The 17717-nt window shown below is 52.4% G+C and overlaps 1 protein-coding gene across 3 annotated transcripts in view; it reads left to right on the forward strand.

The window, feature by feature from the left end:
• The window catches only part of ERGIC1 (endoplasmic reticulum-golgi intermediate compartment 1), a 122336-nt gene that overhangs the window by 76366 nt on the left and 28253 nt on the right, over positions 1-17717 (forward strand). For 2 of the 3 annotated variants that reach the window (XM_033096027.1, XM_033096028.1), the window contains exons 2-4: positions 692-753; positions 6993-7065; positions 16765-16859. In XM_033096027.1, coding sequence (XP_032951918.1) covers positions 692-753; positions 6993-7065; positions 16765-16859 — 230 coding nt within the window. Of the gene's footprint in view, positions 1-365; positions 512-691; positions 754-6992; positions 7066-16764; positions 16860-17717 lie in introns of those variants that run through there. The other variant, XM_033096026.1, reaches the window with a different exon arrangement.

Consider the following 17717-nt stretch of genomic DNA (forward strand, 5'->3'; position numbering starts at 1 on the left):
TGTCTCTGCCCTGATGGGATCCCAATGAGAGAAAGGCGCCTGCGTCTGGGCCGGAAACCCACATTAAATGGGATCCAGATCCAGCACAAGCTGATGCTGAGACTGTGGGCCCCAGGCAGGATTTGATGTTAACCTCATGCCTTGGAGTTAAGAATCTTCAGGAGCCTAAGGAAGTGGGGAGTGGAAACAGGAGGACGAGGAGGAGGCGGGAAAGGGAAGAGGGGGTGGAGGGTTGACGCCAGGCAAGATTGCAGCAGTGCCGTCATAGAACTCAGGAAAGACTGCATTTCCCTGTTTCCTTCAACGTCAGAGAAACCTGAGCCTCGGAGGGTTTAGTTCATTCCACAGTGCCTATTGAGTGCTGACTATGTGCCAGGCCCATGCTAGGGTCTGGGGACGTGGCAGGGGACAAAAGCTCACCAGGCCCCTGCCCTCGTGGGGATGACATTCTGATGGGGGAAGACCAACCAGGAAACAACCAAATGAGAGGTCAGGGTCCTCTCGGGTGCTGGTAAGTGTCATGAGGAAGTGTGCCCAGGGTAAGGGCAGTTGGCGGGGGGGGCAGCAAAGGGGGTGTCCCAAAGGAGTTGGTTCTGGGAAGAATCGTGGCTTGCTGAGACATGTGGCACATGACCTGCCTGAGCCCCATCCTTTGTGCCCACCTCACGTCTGTCCCCTTTGCTCTCTGCAGGTTTGACATCTACAGGAAGGTACCCAAGGACCTTACGCAGCCGACGTATACCGGGGCCATCAGTGAGTAACCAGCCGTCATTCTTCCCGTTGCCCCCACCCCTACACGACCCCCCCATACCTGTGCCCTCTCTCCCTCTGCAGACCTGCTGGACCAGGGAGGAAAGGAGAGGGGAGGAGGGCATCTCACCGGGCCCTCCATGTAGTTCCTCGTCCCATCTCTGTCCTCAGCATAACCTGTCGGGCACAGGTGGAATCTATGTCTGGGAGGATACACCAGAAATCACTTGTACCTGCCCTGGGAGAGGAAACGGGGACTCAGGGACCAGGAAGAGACTTACTTTTCTGTTTATACCTTCTAAAATATGTGTGTTTTTGACATAAACATGTCTTTACCCATTTAAAAAAAATAAAAATCCCACCCAGATTTTGGTTCCTTTTATTCTTCAGTAAAAGGACCCAGGGCTCCTTGGAATAATGGCTGATTCTGGGGCTGGGACAGGAAGGGTACAAAATAAGCCTAGAACAGCTTGTGCCAGAAAGGAAAGAATTCTCCGGATTAAGAAGAAGACGGTGTGTGTCAGCAGGACACAGGAGCCAACCTGGAAGAGACCAAAGACCAGTGCAAGGGCAGTTTGAGTAACGATACAATGGCATTATTGGCTTATAACCCAAAGAATTGAGAAAGAGGTCCGTGAGTCCTTACTGATGTAAATAAATGGGGAAGAAGGGGCGATTATTCCTTACGAAGCGTATATATGACTACGTCCCTGTCCAGGATTTAGAGCGTAATTCTCCTCTCCTGGAGTGTGGGCTGGACTTGGTGACTCGCTTTTAAAGAGAAGAGACTGGAAAGGAAATAGTCATAGTAACCTGATTGTGGAGCCAGCACCTTCACTGAATGATGACATTGGCATCAACCAGTGAGACCTCACATGGATGTCACACACCCGCGACGGGACGAGAAGGGACGAGATGGGAAGGGCGCCTAACCGCTGTGAGATCTTCCCCCAAACCACAACCCAGTCTAGTCATGAGGAAACAGCCCCAGGTTGGGACATTCCACAGGACACTTGACCAGTACTGTTCCAAAGTGGCAAGGGCTTGCAAACCAAGGAAGGACTGAGGAAGTGTCACAGATTCAAGACTAAGGACATACAATGACTGAATATAAAGTGGGGTCCTGGATTAGTTCCTGGAACAGAGAAATGGCGTTAGTGGGGAAACTGGTGAGTTGAATAAGTCTGTAGCTTGATTAGTCATAGTATGGTACAATGTTAATTTCTCCCTTTTGAGAAATATACCAGGGTATGTAAAATATTAACAGAAGGGGAAGCTGGGAGAAGGCTGTATGGGAATTTTCTGTACCATGTTTTTATCTATTATTACTCTACAATAAAAAGTTTATTTAGGAAAAATAAAAGCAAAGCATAATTGTCCTGCAAGCAGAAATGATTGAACTTCGTTTTCCGGAAGAGAAAAGAGCTCAGAGAGGTGAAGTGACTTGTCTGAAGTTTTACAGCTTACAAAAGGTGGAGCCAGGACTGGGACTCGGGTGGGCCTCCTGCACCCGAGTGGTTGGTGTGGGAGTGGGACCCTCCCCCTGGATGTCCCTTGGAGCTGGGCAGTCAAGTTGGTGTCCACTGTGGCCTCCCAGGGCAGGCCATTGTTTGGTAGGGGGATGACCTCGGGGATTGCCCCACCCTGGCCAGCACTGCCTGGCTCTCCCTCCCTCCAGCTCAGCTCCTTGAAACTGTGGATGCTTCTCGCGTTCTAGGTTTCCACATCTCTGGGGAAGGGCTGTTTGTCTTGCAAGCTCAGGAGTCTCGCAGAGCCCGGTTCATTCTCCCATTTGGCAGCTAGGTGACCTTGGGCAAGTCACTTTACCTCTCTGAGCCTCAGTTTCTCAATCTGAGAATTAAAGGACATCGTGCCTGTCAAGTGTGGGGTATGTGCTAAGTCCTCGGTGCATGGATGACACTTCTTACCACCATTCTCCTGGAGCCCACAGAACCCTGAGTGTCTGTGAACACTTTGTGCCTTGATCCCCACAGAAAGGATATTTGGGGGGCATGAGAAGAGGACAGGGGCTTGTTCTATCTGTCCCTTTCCCACCACCGAGTAAGGGCTCAAACCTCGTCTCAGTTCTCCACAGTCTCTCCCTTGATAAGTATGCCTAACAATCAGGTGTGTATCCTTCTAGAATTGAAAAAAAGTATATGCGGTAGTCAGGCTTTGATATACCTGTATCATTGTTTGAAGCACAGATGGGAGCATGCTTTGCATCCACATCGTCTTCCCTGCCCTTTCTTCAGCTGACATGTCCTAGACACCGTCACACCGACACATAACCAGTCACCATTCTTCTTTCCGGCTGTGCACGTTCCGTTCTCTGGGCGACCCACGGTTTATGTCACCAGCCCGCTGAGGGCGGGCATTTCTGATTTCAGTTTACTGTTATTGCAGACATCCTGGTCCATATAGTTTTGTATCCTTGTATGGTTATTTGTGTAAGGTCACTTTCCTAGAAGGGGAGTTACTGGGTCGAAGGGCACGCGTGCTGTAAAATTTAGAAGGTACCTTCCTGCCAGATGGCCCTCAGGAGACGTGGTCTGTGTTGCGGTTCTAGCCACAGCACACAGCGGCAAATTCCCTTACACAGAGGAAAGATGTGAGGCCTGGGAAGCCAGCCTTTTGCTACTGTGTAGTGAACAAATATTTATGAACCAGGTCCTGGGGCCAGGCCTCGTGCCAAGTACTGCGACCACGTTGGAGGGGCTTTGGTCTTTGTACTGGAGGAGCGCGGGGCCATGCGGGGCAGCAGACACACAAACACCATTTCCTGACGTCGTGATGAGTGCTATTAATAACTGAAGGAACCCGCAGGGGCCTCGGAGACTCACTGGTCGGCTTTGAATTTTGCCTGCTCCTCTTAAGCGTTAAGAATTTTGACCTTGGACAAAATTCATTGACTTCCCGGAATCTTGGATCTTGGGTCCAGTGCCCCCTTTGCTGGCTGCACCAGGTTGCCCACTCGCAAGCATTCTCCTGGGGTCACATTCCGACTGTCTAGTGCCTGAGTCAGTCTCGAAAGGCTGGAGTCAGAGTCTTAGCATCTTGCCCAAACATGGATTGAAAAACCCTCATCAAGCCTTCAGAATCAGAGGCAATTCTGGCTGTAATGCTTCCTACCTGCCTTTGCATTTTTCATTCATTCGTTCAACAGGTATTTGTTTCGTACCTTCTCTGACCCAGGCTCTGTGCTAGACCCTGAGGCCGCAGTGGTGCTGAGACACCTGTTTGGTCCTCCCAGTCTGGGGCCAGGGGTGGGGGGAGCAGACACAGCACGTGTGATTGGGGCTATTGAAACCTTGGGTTTTAGCTGAGCTGACTCGGTGCTCATCGTGTCCAACTGCCAGGTTGACCAGGGTTCCTGTAAGCCTTGAACAAAGCACACGGGTTTCAGGAAGAGGCCTTACCAGCCCTGTCTCTCCACCTCCGATCTCGACAGAGTGAGAACTTGGGGGCCCAGTAGTAGGCTTGGGGCAAGGAAGGCAGCTAGAAGACCTGGATTTGGCTTACGCCATCAGCATTGACCCATCAGCATTGACCTTCAAAAACCTTGTCTTACTTTGTGCTTGTTCATCATTGCAGCCAGCATCCGATGGGTTGCTAGGACTGAGGGTGGGGTGGGAGGGGTGAAAAGGGTTCTGATATGTGGGTCCCATGTGATATGATGCTGTTCAGAAACAGTGCAGGATTTAGGTGAGGGCCCGCTCGGTGGGGTTTTTCTCCCAGCACACATTTTAACTGCAATTTGCAGGTGAGAAGGAGAAGGGCCACGAAACTTTGATTGACAGCTGATCCCCTGCAGTGGATTTGCTCAGCAGCTGGAGAAGACATTTGAAATTCACTTTTGTGCCATAAAAACAAACAAACCTGGCCGCTCTGTATAAACTGATGTGACACCTGCTTAGACATAGATTGCTGAGTGAACAAAGCACAGCTGAAAAGATGCTGCTGTTTGTTTCGAGTGAAGAAAAAAAGATGTATACATTTACGCTCATGTGCTGATGGAGGTACACAAGACTGTAAGGGCCACACCTCTGGGCTGGGGGGTCAGGAGCCAGGAAAAGACTCACATAATACGCCTTTTCAGGCAGCTTGAGTACGTTTCTTATCATATGTGTGTATCATCGCTTCCAAGTAAAGAAAAAAGTAAAACCCTTTCATGCTGCCCTATACGGCTTTTCCAAGTTTGGTTGATTGGGGAGTAATTTTGATAGCCCCCATATCTTCGTGTGTGTGGTTTTGGCAGTTAGTTGGGGACTCGGGATGTCCCTGTCCCGCCCTTCACTTGGACCCTGAACTCTTGGGGTTCCTTTTCTTAGGGCCTTGGCTCTAGAATGCACAGGTTCCAGGCCTGTCCCCCCAGTGTGGTTCTGGGCTAGTCTCTTCGTCTCTTTTCACGTCCATTTATACGCCCTTCACATGGGCTCATGCCCCCTCTCGGGAGTGTGCAATGGCAAGGTGTCCATAATGCTCCCACAGCAGGGCACGCCGTAGGTGCCCAACAAACCTCATTCTCGTCCTCCTCGCCAGAGTGCCTCTTTGACTGTTCATTATAGATAGATAGATAGATAGATAGATAGATAGATAGATAGATAGATAGATAAAAATAATAATAATCACAACAACAATGGTGATGACAGTGGTGACGATAATAAATGACTGATGTCAGCGTCCGGGGCAATGGCTCAGCCAGTCCAGGTACAGTCTGTCAAGAATGTAGCAGAATCAGCAAGTAGGACTGGGCACCTTTTTCTCTTTGCAGGACACTAAGGATCAACCCATTTGTCATATCACCTTCCCCAAAACACCAAACCTTCCAAGGTCTCCCTGATGAAAGTCCTAATAATGAGTTAATGCTTGAGCCATTACTACCTGCCAGGCACTATTTCTAGCCTCACCCTGTGGTGTGGACATTTTCAGAGCAGCCCCATAAGGCACGTACTACTACTGTTGCCATTTTACAGGTGGGGAAACCGAGGCAGGGTTAAGTACCTTACCCAGGAACACACCATGTGTGCTCTTGCTCACCGTGTGGCCCTGTGATAAGCCCAGCTGAGGCCTGCTCAGCCCTCGTTCTGCCCTCTGGGGGGCTGACTCCTGCCTTGCCTTTTACAGTGTGCCAGGCCTTGGGTCAGGCACGGGAGCCGTGGAGTTTTTGCCTTCTTGGATATCAGTCTAGTGGGGGAAACAGGCACAGATAACCACTAAAATGTGGAAAGTGTTCAAGCAGAGGCTGGGAACACAGAGGAAAGAGTGGCCAGCTCCAGGGGCATTGGGGCTGGGCCTCAGCCTGGGAGGATATGTAGGAGGTCACCACACAGAGAGGATGACCATGGAGGAGGAGGGAAGATGGGGACGGTCATTCCAGGCAAAGGAACAGAAACGAGACGCACATTTAGGCCTGGTGTGACTGGGTGCTTGGATGTTGGGGGAGTGTCCAGAGATGACGGCCAGATCCGAGGGTACTTAGATCCTGCCCCAGGCAGTGACTGCAGGGCCACAAACTCCAACACCTTCAGAGGCCACGCAGGCGAAGTGAATACGAGTGCCCTGGGCTGACCCTGGAGCTCTTCCACTCTCTGCATTTCAGCCTTGGGCCATTCCTCACTTCCATAAAGAATGGCCCCTTCTCTTGCAGCACAACGCTCAGCATCCTCATTTTCCTCCTTCTGATGGGGACATGGGCACATGTGATATACCACAGGAGGTGGTGATATACCACAACCGACACTCTGCCTGGGAATCAGGGAAACAAGAGGGAGTGGTGGGGCCTGCGGCAAACTGATGAGCTCTGGCCCCTGTGGGAACGGGCTGGAGTGGTCTGGAGCCGCTGGAAAGCTGGACTTTTTATCTCTGGATTGTTCAATGTCAACTCCAAACTTTAAGATAGGTATCCCTCAAGCCAAACAGAACACTTTTGGGGGCTACCGCTTTGTGGCCTCTGTTTTTGACTGACCTCTGCTTTAAAGGGTTCTTGTGGAAGAAAGCTCTGCCTGTAGTGGGGTCGGTCCACAGGGAGGGTCAGATCAGAACTGAAGGCGGCCCCCTTTCTGCTTCATACTGAGGCCGAGGGTAGGAAGGGGCTTTGGAGGGTGTGCAGGTGGGAGTGGGGCCTCCCCCTCCCTCTAAGCAGCTTTTGTCTGAGGGCAGAGGGAGGGCAGGGGACGGGAGGGGCCGGCCTCCCTCCACCAGTGCCCTCCACCCTTACGGTGTGTCTCTGTTTCTTCCAGTCTCTATCTGCTGCTGCCTCTTCATCCTCTTCCTCTTCCTTTCGGAGCTCACCGGATTCATAACGACAGAAGTGTAAGTTACATCCCCCACCCCCGTGGGACATTCCAGAGCTTTCCCAGATGAGAAGAGGGAGGGGCTTTAAAATGGAGAGAAACCTCAGAAGCTTCCAACTGCCAGTGCCAAGTCTGTGGCACCGGCACTCCTGTTTCTTAAAAGGGTTTTAAAGTTAGAGCAAAAGTGAATGCTGATTTGTTAAAGCTGAAGAAAGAAATTAGCTTGTGTTTTGTGTGTGTGTGGGGAGGGGTACGGCGGAGGGGAGTTCTGAGTCCCCCGATGAACAGAAATCATTTGCTCTCTTTGCTATCCCTTTGTTTGGCCAGGGGGCTTTTTTCCTCTGAATCATCAGGGTCACTTGGTGTTGAAGCTGGAAGCGTTCACAGAAACCCTGCAGCTTCCTGTCCGAGGGGGCGAAGGTGCTGACATCAGGGCCCGGCCCCTCAGCCAAGCCCCCTGCCCTCTTCCCAGGCCCCCACTGAGTGAGGGATTGGTGTGGGCTTCCTGGCAGCGACTGACACATTGTGAATCCATCCTAATTCCTAAGAAATGCTCTGGGCCGTGTGTAACACAGATGCCATGGGAATTATTCAGTCAAGGCCTCATCCAAAGCCCCTCTGAGAGGGGCTGAGGCCCAGGAGCTTCCTGCCTTGGCCGTGGCCATGGGCTTGAGGCTTCCAGGCCTCTTTGTTTCCATGTTTACAACCAAGAGTCATCACGGGGCGAGGTCCTGGCCACTCACTCCCCTGTTCAATACTGGCATTTTCTTTTTCACTCAGTGGAATTTCTTGATTTCCTTTGCCTCCCTCTCAGCTACAAGACAATAGGAAACTGCAAACATAGCTGCTGCTTAGCCCAAGGAGAGCCTTGGTGCTGTATAAGCATTACCACCTTGAATCCTCAAACAGCCCTGGGAAGCAGTCATCCCCTCTTTATAGATGAGGAAACTGAGGTTCAGAGGGGCAGGGGACTTGCCCACAGTCATGCAGTTCGTAGGTGGCTCCTGAGACCTGCCATCTCTCCTCCCTTAACTTGTCTCTGGATGTAGCTTCTTACCCTCCACGGGCACGGGAGGGTTTGCCTTCCCTGTCCCTCTGAACCTAACCCTGGTGGCAGAAGGCCTCGTGGAATGGTAGAAAGAGCACTGGACAAGGCATCAGGTGACCCAGGGCCAGGTCTCTGCTCGATTACCACTTTGCTGTGGGATGCTGGGTGAGTTGCCGAACCTCTCTGGGTCTCAACATTGCTGACCAAACAAGGGACAGTGAATCAGAGTCACAACTCCCTTCCAGGTCGGGGGAGGCTTCCCAAGAGATGATCCCTGACCTTGCAGGGGTCAGAGAAAGGCCTGTGTGTCCCCCCCACACACACACACCCAGCCCCTAATCGGGGAGGACCTGTCTGAGCCACGTATCTTCCGTCACAGTTGGGCCAGTGACGTCTAAGGGTCACCCCATCATGAGTTGGAGGTGGAAGCAGGGAGATCAAGAGATTGAGACCTGCTGGCATTATGAAGGGCCTACTGTGCAACAGGCACCTGCTGATCTTTTCAGGCTGCACCCCATTTCCTGGGAGGATTACTGTGCAGGCCCCTCATGTCCTGAGCAAGATGAAAGGGGTACAGATGTGACAGCAACAAGGAGGGAGCCCTGACCATGCCCCAGGCACCAGGTGGGAGGCTTTACCTGTTTCAGGCAGGGGTGCTAGCAAGTGCAAAGGCTCTGAGGCAGGAATTACCTGGTGTGTGTGAAGAACAGATAGAAAGCTTGGTGTGGCTGGAGTAAAGGGAGCAAGCAGAGAAGGTAGCACATAGAGCAGGTGGAACCGAGTCAGGCCAGGCCTTGTACATGCTGCTGCCTATTGATGGCAATCATTCTCGGTCCTGAGCCCATAGAAGTCAGGGGCCAGGTCTGCCTTGTGCCCTGCTACGTGGTTCCAGGCTCAAAGGAGCTGCAAATGCCAGCAGTGGGCACAGTCAACAAGCAAACCACACTAGAACATGTCAATTAGTGATAAAGGCTCTGAAGGGAAAAACAAAGTAGGGTCGCAAATAGAGAAGGTATGTGGTATTTTGTGAGGCTTAAACAAGATTACAGGCATATCTCAGAGATATTACGGGTCCAGACCTCCACAATAAAATGACTCATAATCCTTTTGCTGGTGGAGGGTCTTGCCTTCCATTTGTAAGAATACAACACCCATGAAGTGCAATAAAGCGAAGCATAATAAAACAAGCTACGCCTGAAAGGGACTTGTAGCACTAGATACACTTTAACATCAATAGGTCCATATTTCTTCGCGCATTTACTGATAGCATATTTATTCCCCATCTAGCACTAAAAACGGTGGTAAACCTGTTTTGCACCTGGTACAGGTGCTAAGTGCTCCTTGAATGTTCATTTCCTTGTCCCCTCCCTTGAGTTCAGAACTGGCTGTCCTCACCTCCTGCTGACATTGGAGGGGTGGCTTAGTAAACCCTTTGTCAGCCCAGCCTACAGCGAGGTAGGTTGCTGAGGCAGGGGGCCCCAGGCAAGTAAGTTTTGACGTCAGAGTTTGCACCTGGAGCAGGTGGGGCCCCACCTGCTGAGTGCAGAGCCACTCTAGCAAGCCTGAGCAGCGCTTTCTGTTTATCCAGGGCAGGGCTCACTCCTGTCCCAAAAGCACAGTGTTCCCACAGCCCTGCCCCCTCCCCCTCCAGAACTTCCTTTTCCTGGCTCCTGGGGCATCCTGAACACTGTGGTCCCTCCATGTCCCTGGAGAGGAAGAAAGATGAAGGTGAGGGGAGGAATCAAAACACAAGAGGTCATTCATTGAGTGTCCACTTTGTGTGCAGCCCTGCACTAACAAGCATTTCTCCATTTGCAATGTGCGTGGCTGGAGAGAGGGCGGGAAGTGGGGACGAGAAGAGAGACCTGTTTGGGCCTGAGGCTCCATCTATGACGATGCAGTGACCCGAGTGCCCCCCTTCTCTCTGCTGCCACCTAACCATGGTACAGAAATTGCCCAAAGGGAGTCTACAGGGATAAGGACTGAGGATGCTTCAGAAAAACCCAGAGGGAGAAAGGATAGCTCCTTTGGGTTCTTTCCTGTATTCAGAAGCTTGTCTGGCCCCTGGAAAGCCCTGCCAATTTGGGAAGAACCGAAGGTCACAATTCTTTTCCTTTTGTGGGAGACTGGCCCTCCCTGGCAGTTGTGTGACCACAGTGGGTCGGCCCTCCACCCCCCATGAGACTGTAACCCAAGGAAATGAGGTCACTGCTGGTTGGATCAACATCGGTCCAACCCTGGCCTGTGGTTATCAGTGACATAAGACGCTATTCTGGCCCAGCCTGGTGGGAGAGAGGCCTGTTTGTTTGGGTGGTTGGACTCCAACCTGGGCCCAGGACAGGCCATTAATTATCCTTGGGAAATTGGCCCCACGGGGTGCTCTGAGGCCTGCGTTTCCAGGGGAGCAGTATACTCCATCCCCGCCCCTGCCACCCAAGGGAGAACGTAGCCACAGAACATTCTAGCCTTTTACTGCCCGGGCTCTGGCTACTCTTAATTATTAACCTGATGAGGATTTATAATAAGAAAGTGATTTATAATAAGAAACTGGGACTCCCCATTGATCATTTATAGCATAGTACAACTCATTGTAATTTCCAGTTCTGATTCGTAGTGAGTGAGCGAGTGCCAGCCACCCAGGGTAGCACGTTATGATGATTAGCTCATGTAATCGTCACAAAACCCCTTGTGGTAGGTACGACTGCCAGCTTTAGCCCCACTTTACAGCTGGGGAAACTGAGGCACCAGGAGGCTAAAACCACAATGAGGTTTATATAAGTGGTGGAACCAGAGTCAAACCCAGGTCTGTTTCACGGCAGAGCGTCACCCTGGCCTGTCATCCCACCACCCTTTTCTGCTCAGAGCATTTTGGAGCCCCGGCCTGGGAGCCACTGCTTTTTGGTCAGAATAGTTGGCCAGAAGACTTCGGCGCACCATCCCTGGTGAGGTGGCCGAACAGGCAGAACTCTAGGAGGCCATTGGCCACCCGGTGGGAACTTGGAGCTTGCCTTACCTTGAGCTGGATCGTCACACGTTCCCCTAGTAGGCCCAGAGTGGGGAGGCCAGTGGTTCAACCAGGAGGAGGAGCCCAGGTCACCCACTCAGGGCCAGGTCTAGAGCCACAGTTGTCACATGAAGGAGCAATAGGAGGCCTGAGGCTTCTGAGCACAGAGTGACAGGATCAGGTTCGCACCTCAGGAAACTTACCTGGTGTGAAGATGGGTTTGGGGTGGGGGCCAGGGCAGAGAGGCTGAGGGCTCCTAGGGCAACGGCTGTAGAGAACGAGTGGGGACAGGACTAGATGTCTGCGAAGAGCTGCTTTGTGGACATTACTACCTGGTCGGTAATAATGCACTTATACCTGGAGTGGTCAGGATGTAAAACGCAAGGGCCCAGAGAGCTTGCTTACATAACCTGCGTCCTTTGCCTCCCTCTCCCACTCCTGGTTCTTGCTGCGGGCCTCACTGCTGTGTAAGTTTCCATTAAATCCAGTTATTAAGCATGGAGGTCAGCGACTCTGGGCAGGAATCTGAACTATTCAAGTGCTCTTCTAAAAGCAAATAAAATTGTTTTCCATCGATGTCATAGGACTCACGCCTCAGCCGAGAATTTCAAGGCCCTCCATCACATTCCACCTACGCTCCCCCACTCATACCTCCCCAATCTCTCTCTCCTTCTCTCCCTACATGGCCATGGCTTACCCACCCCCACACAATCCGCCCGACTCCCTGACACTGTCTGGCGTCCCCCACCTGGAATGTGTCCCCAACTCCCCCACCAGCGCAGTTCGTTACTTCTTCTGTTTGTTCCGTCCACAGAGGTTGGGAGCATGTGCTCCGTGCTGGTGGCTCAGGGAGCCCTCATCCACTAGGGGAGTCAGATGCTGCCATCCACGGGGTGTGGCAGGTGGAGGTGGCAGGAGGCTTGTGGGGCACAAAGGGAGAGGACCCCTGAGCACCTCTATGCCCTGTGGGTACTTGGGCCATGGGTGGGGTGGGGGATGGGCATCTGAAGATTATCAGAAAGATGGTGACACATGCATCACAGGTCTACTTGGGGGTGACTTGCCCTCAGTTTTTCATTGATTCCTGTCCCATCCCATGTAATGCAACGGAAAGAGCATGGCTTGGGGCTCTGGTGGCTCCAGGTTCAGACCCTGCCTCTGCCTCTTCCTGTCAGGTGACCTTGCCCAGTCTTCGTCCGTCTTCTCTGAGCCTGGTTTCATTCTTGTGAAAAGAGAAAAGTAACCCCTATGAAACACTGGCTTGTTCTGTGTGTTAAATGAGATGCTGTCACATGTAGATATGAAAGCCCCCAGCGTGGTGCCTGGCACCAGGTGGGAGCTCAGCTGGGATGTCTCCTCTGATTCCTATAAGCAAGGCCAAGTTTAATGCAGGCCTTAGAATATACCAGGGCTGTGTTTAATCCTCACCCCAACGGGATGAGACGCATGCTGCTGGTCCACCTGTTATCATCAACTTGGTAAACACTGATATTAGTAACATTAAAAGTAGTGGACATTTATTGAGCACTTAGTGTTTACTAAACTTGTACCCTGTCTATGGTTGTCCCTGTTTTATATCTGGGGAAACTGCTGCTGATGGAGGCAAAGCCCCTTGGCCAAGGTCAATCAGCCAGTCGGTGGCAGAGCCAGGATTTGAACCCTGGGAGCCTGGACTTTCACTGTGATACCTTATTCTCTTTACGGAGAAGGGCCTGTGCTAGGCCCTCAAGAGATAAGTGAGTGACGTACACGCCCCTGCCCAGGCAGCCTGACACTTTATCGCCAGTCCTCACACAGCCCTGGGAAGCAGCTGGAATCCTTAGCCCTCTTTCTTCTTTCTCCCTTCTTCCCTCCTTTTCTCCCTCCCCTCCTTTTATTCTTTCCTTTTTTTTTTTAGTGAGGTGTGTATAACTTACAGATAGCACAGTACACAAATCTTAAAGGTGAGACTTGAATGTTTGCCTGTATTTACACCCGTGTCACCATCATCCCATCAAGACAACACATTTCCACCAGCTGGAAGGTTCCCTTCTAGTCAGTAACTGCCCTCCCCACTATTCTGACTTCTATTACTATCGATTAATTTTGCCTATCTTTAAACTTCATAGAAAGCTTTCCCAGTTTCACAGTTAAGGAAACCAAGGCTCAGAGAGGAGAAGCAACTTGTCCCCAGTCCCCCAGCTCCTTACTGGCAGAGCCAGGAGGTGAGCTCAAATCTGTCTGCCACTGCCCCGTGGGTCTTCTCATCGCTCTGCCTAGTGACAAGGAATCAGGCCCACGAGAGTCCCCAAACAGCAGTGAATCCATAAAAAGCATTTATTTTAGCAACAGATGGGCTTATTCTGGCCATCATTCACCTTTTAAAATCAATTCAGCCCTAGGCAATAAGACTAGCTAGCCTTGGCAGGCACCTGCGAATGGCAGCTGTGAGTGAGGCTGCGCACTGGCTGGGGGTGGCAGGAAGCCAGCAGCCCCGGAACATTTGGACATGGAAGGTGGCCACACTGACCTCATCGGGCGGGCGGCACAGGTGATTGAACTGTGTTTATCCCACAGCCCAGGGCCCTTTAGGAAGGCGCCTGGGAGCAGCCAGTTCCAGCCTTACATAACCAGACTGGCCCCGAGCTCTGCAGGTCAGTGCTGTTTCTGCCCCTCCCCAGCATTTCAGCCCCTTTGTCTGGGCAGCAACAGGGAGCTTGGCCTCCTGGGGCCTCGAGGGTGAGCTCACCTTGGCACCACACCTAGGATTCACCTCGCTCTTCGCTGAGGTCACCTCCAGAGGATTGCCAGGGGATGACATCATCCCACAATTCCTCAGTGATGTGCAGAAGCCACGCCCCTCCAGGTGGGAGAGGTGAGTCGCTTCAAGGAAGAGTCTCACTGGGCTGGGAAGGGAAGCTGCGGGCTCTCCCTTGGTGACCATTCTGTTAATCACCCAGCAGTCTCATTACTCAACAACCCTCCTGTGTTGCAGTTAAAGGCTGGGGTGGAAATTGGGCACAAAAGGCTAAGAAGGAGCGTTTGGCTGTGGAGAAGTCCGTCCTGAAGCGTAACCTCCCATGATCCTGTTCGCTCCTCTCCCACTGGCTCATTTGTTCTTCCTGTTCTTTGATGTGGGCCAACGCTGTGAACCTGCCAAGCACAGGCCCTTGTCTTCCCTTCCCACACCCTGTGGCCTCAGAGGGCCAGGGCCCCCCTCATTTTCTCCCTTGACCCTGGATGCTGAGGACAAACGCGAGGGAGGCAGAGTGAGTCCTGGGGCTTGGGCAGAAGGCAGACCTGGGTTAGGGTTGCAGCTTAGCCATTTCCTGCTGTGTGATCTTGGGGGTGGGGCACACCCTCTCTGAGCCTCAGTTTCCTTAGAATGGAGATCAGGACACTTCACAGGGGCAGATGGGATAGTGTGAATGCACACAGGCCCGACAGGGCCTTTCCTGGCTTAATGGGCTGGAGGCCCAGCAATCGGAGGCCCAGCCAGGCCTGTCAAGTCTCATCTCCAGGCACATCCTCGTGAGCCTCACAAGGAAACAAGCCCCGGGTGTGTTTCTGAGCCCACCATTTCTTGTTAACTGAACACCAGCTGTATCGCACTAGGGGCTAGGGGCACAAAGGCAGGACCTTAGTAAAAACAATGCTCTAGCCCTAGCGACTCATTCTTGCCCAAAGAGGTGGCCGCTGACTTTTGTAGAGTCTAAACATTTAGAGCCGCAGTCCTTTATTTGATTTACATCCTGTGCACAGGACCCAGGGGGCCTCCTTAAGCACTGCCCATAGCTGCCCACTGAGCCGGCCTTTAGATTCAGCTCTCTGCCCCGTGGGGAATTATCTGGGAACCAGGCTTCAGACACAGTCCTCCAGTGTCCACTCAGCGGTTCCTCAGGGGTGTCTCTAGGATACCTCGAGCTCAGCACGGAACTTGGTACCTTTCCCTCCCCACCAGGGGCTCCCAGCCTAATGCATGATTCCAGTTTGCCTGCGTGCCTCCTTCGACCCACCCTCACGCCCCATCCATCAGCCAGTCCTGCCTCCTTTGGCACATCCTACCCTCCTGTCCATCCCCACTGCCCCCCGGCCAGGCCGCCATCTCTCACCTGCACTGCAGCAGCGTCCGGTCTTATCTCGCCGGCGCAGTGGCCCCTCCTATTGGTCTTCCTTGCAGCAGCCAGAGGGAGACTTAAGTGCAAGCCTGACCATGGCACCCTGCTAGGATGGAGTGGACGGCCTCTCCATGGCCTCGGAGCCCTCCTGACCTGGCCCCCGACTGCACCACACACCCCACTTTCCTTTGCTCGACACTGCAAGCACAGTGACCTTCATTCAGTTCCCAAATGAGCCGTGCCCTTCCCAGGTCCCCGCCTCTGCTGTTTGCCAGGACAGCCTCCTCACCCTTCAGATCTCAATTCCCGTCTCCCCACAGAAGTCTGCCCTCTCACGCCACCCACAGCTTCCCGTCAGAGCAGTGATCGTAGTTGGTAGAAGGTATTTATATAGGAGGCAGTGGTGTCTGTAAGCTCAGTGAAGGCAGAGACCACATCTGGCTGGTTCTTCACTCTTTCTAGTGCCTGAGAGGTTAGGTGCTCAAAAAGTATTTGCCGGATAAATGTGTGTTGCTAACAGATCCCAGTATGATGCCACTGTCCTCAACAGTAAGGTGTCATGGCTGTCCATGGAGCCACCTCCCCCAAACTATGCCTCCCCCCAGAGATGTCCGCGCCCAGAGATGTCCGCGACCCTATCCCCAAAACCTGTGACTATGTTACCTTTTGTAGCAAAAGGAACTTTACAAATGTGATTATGTCAAGGGTCTTGAGGTGGGGAGGTGATCCTGAGTTTTCCAGGTGGGCAGGATGAAATCACAGGAGTTCTTATAAGAGGGAGAAGGTCAGAGAGGAGAGAGGACGCCATGTGGCTGGCTTTGAAGATGGAGGGAGGGGCTGTGAGCGGAAGCGGCCTCCAGAAGCTGAAAAAGGCCAAAAGCAGATTCTCCCCTGGAGCCTACAGGAGTGCAGCCCTGCGGGCCCTTTCTAGACTAGACCTCCAGAAGGAGAAGATAATAAATGTGAGTTGTTTTAAGCCATTAACTGTGTGACAATTTGTTACAGCAGCCACAGGAAACTAATACGTTAGCTTGGTTATCTAACTTGATGACCTCCCAGGGCTTTTTGTAAGAGCTGGGACTTGAAGATGGGATCCCCAACTTCACAGTGGGTGGGAGGGGCACACAAGAGATGAGGGGAAAGGTACCGTGTGCCTGCAGGTGCCAGGCTCTGATCCCTAGTGAGACCCACAGTTCTCACTGAAGGGTTCAGACCACCCCATTCACAGTGCGGGGTGGTAACCCCATATGACAAATGGTTTCACCGAGGTGCCGTTTTCTGTCCAAGTTCACACAGAAAGTGGCAGAGCCAGGATTGGAACTTGAATCTGACTCCGAAGCCGTGCTCTGACCATCACCCCAACCCCTTCCTCTATGTGGGAAGGCCAGCATTTGGACAGCGCCGTGGAGATGGGAGCCCTGCTCCCCTGTGCCTGAGCAGGCACAGGCTCCCCCCAGAGGGGAGTCCAGGTTATTGGAGCATTAGTCACCAAGTGAAGTGTCCCTAGCTGTCCCCTACAGCCAGGGTGGGTGCACCTGTCTCAGCGGAGCTTGTGCTTGTCTCCCTCAGCGTGAACGAGCTCTACGTCGATGACCCTGACAAGGACAGTGGAGGCAAAATCGACGTCAGCCTGAACATCAGTTTACCCAACTTGCACTGTGAATGTGAGTATTCCCAACAGCTCCTTCAAGACACCTCCTTTAGGCAGCGCTGTGTGTGCAGCAATGGCGAGGTGACCAGGACCAGTGACGGGAACAGGGCAAGCTGCACACAACAGGTAGCATAAGAATCTCCCCACTTTTTTTAGGGGGAAAATGTAATCTAATGGGCATGCACTTGGTGGTTTTCTGGAATAAAGAACACAAGAAATTGCTAATGGGGGTTACCTATGGAGAGTAGCCGTTTTGGGGTGGGAAGTGTCTCTTAGGTCTGGTGCCCAAGAAGCAGAGTCGGAGGTTTTCCACAAGTGACTTATTGAGGGAGGGTTCGCGGGAGGGACCTGAAAGGGCGAGAGGGAGGCCAGAGGACGAGCAGAGATGTATGGCGTGTGAATGACACCATAGTTTGCCCCACCCACTGGCAAGGGGCCGGGCTGTTACCAATACTCTTGATGCCTTTAGCTAACGGCTGTAGGGCGGTGCGTGGGTGATCGGTGGGGGTCGCATAACCTCCCAAGCATCTCAAGGCAAGGATACCTCCAACCAGCCAAGAGTAGTCACCTGGGGAGGGAGGCAGCTCTGAGCTGTCAGCAGCCATCAGAAAACTTCTTTTTTTAACTTCGCACTTTATTTTGTTTGTTTGCTTCATTTGTTTCAATCAAGAGAATAAATTACTTGTATAAAACAAAACTCATTGGAAGTGAGGTGTGGAGTCAGAGTCTGGCTTCTTTGCTCGCTAAAGCTGTGTGGCCCTGGCTAAGGTAACCTTTCCGAGCCTCAGTTTCCTCATCGGTAAAATGGGTTTAGTGCTATCTGCTGCATGAGGTTGTTGGGAGGATCTGGTAAGCTGGTTCCTAGACTTGT

The sequence above is a fragment of the Rhinolophus ferrumequinum genome, chromosome 24 (assembly GCF_004115265.2).
Source record: "Rhinolophus ferrumequinum isolate MPI-CBG mRhiFer1 chromosome 24, mRhiFer1_v1.p, whole genome shotgun sequence".
Lineage (NCBI taxonomy): Eukaryota > Metazoa > Chordata > Mammalia > Chiroptera > Rhinolophidae > Rhinolophus > Rhinolophus ferrumequinum.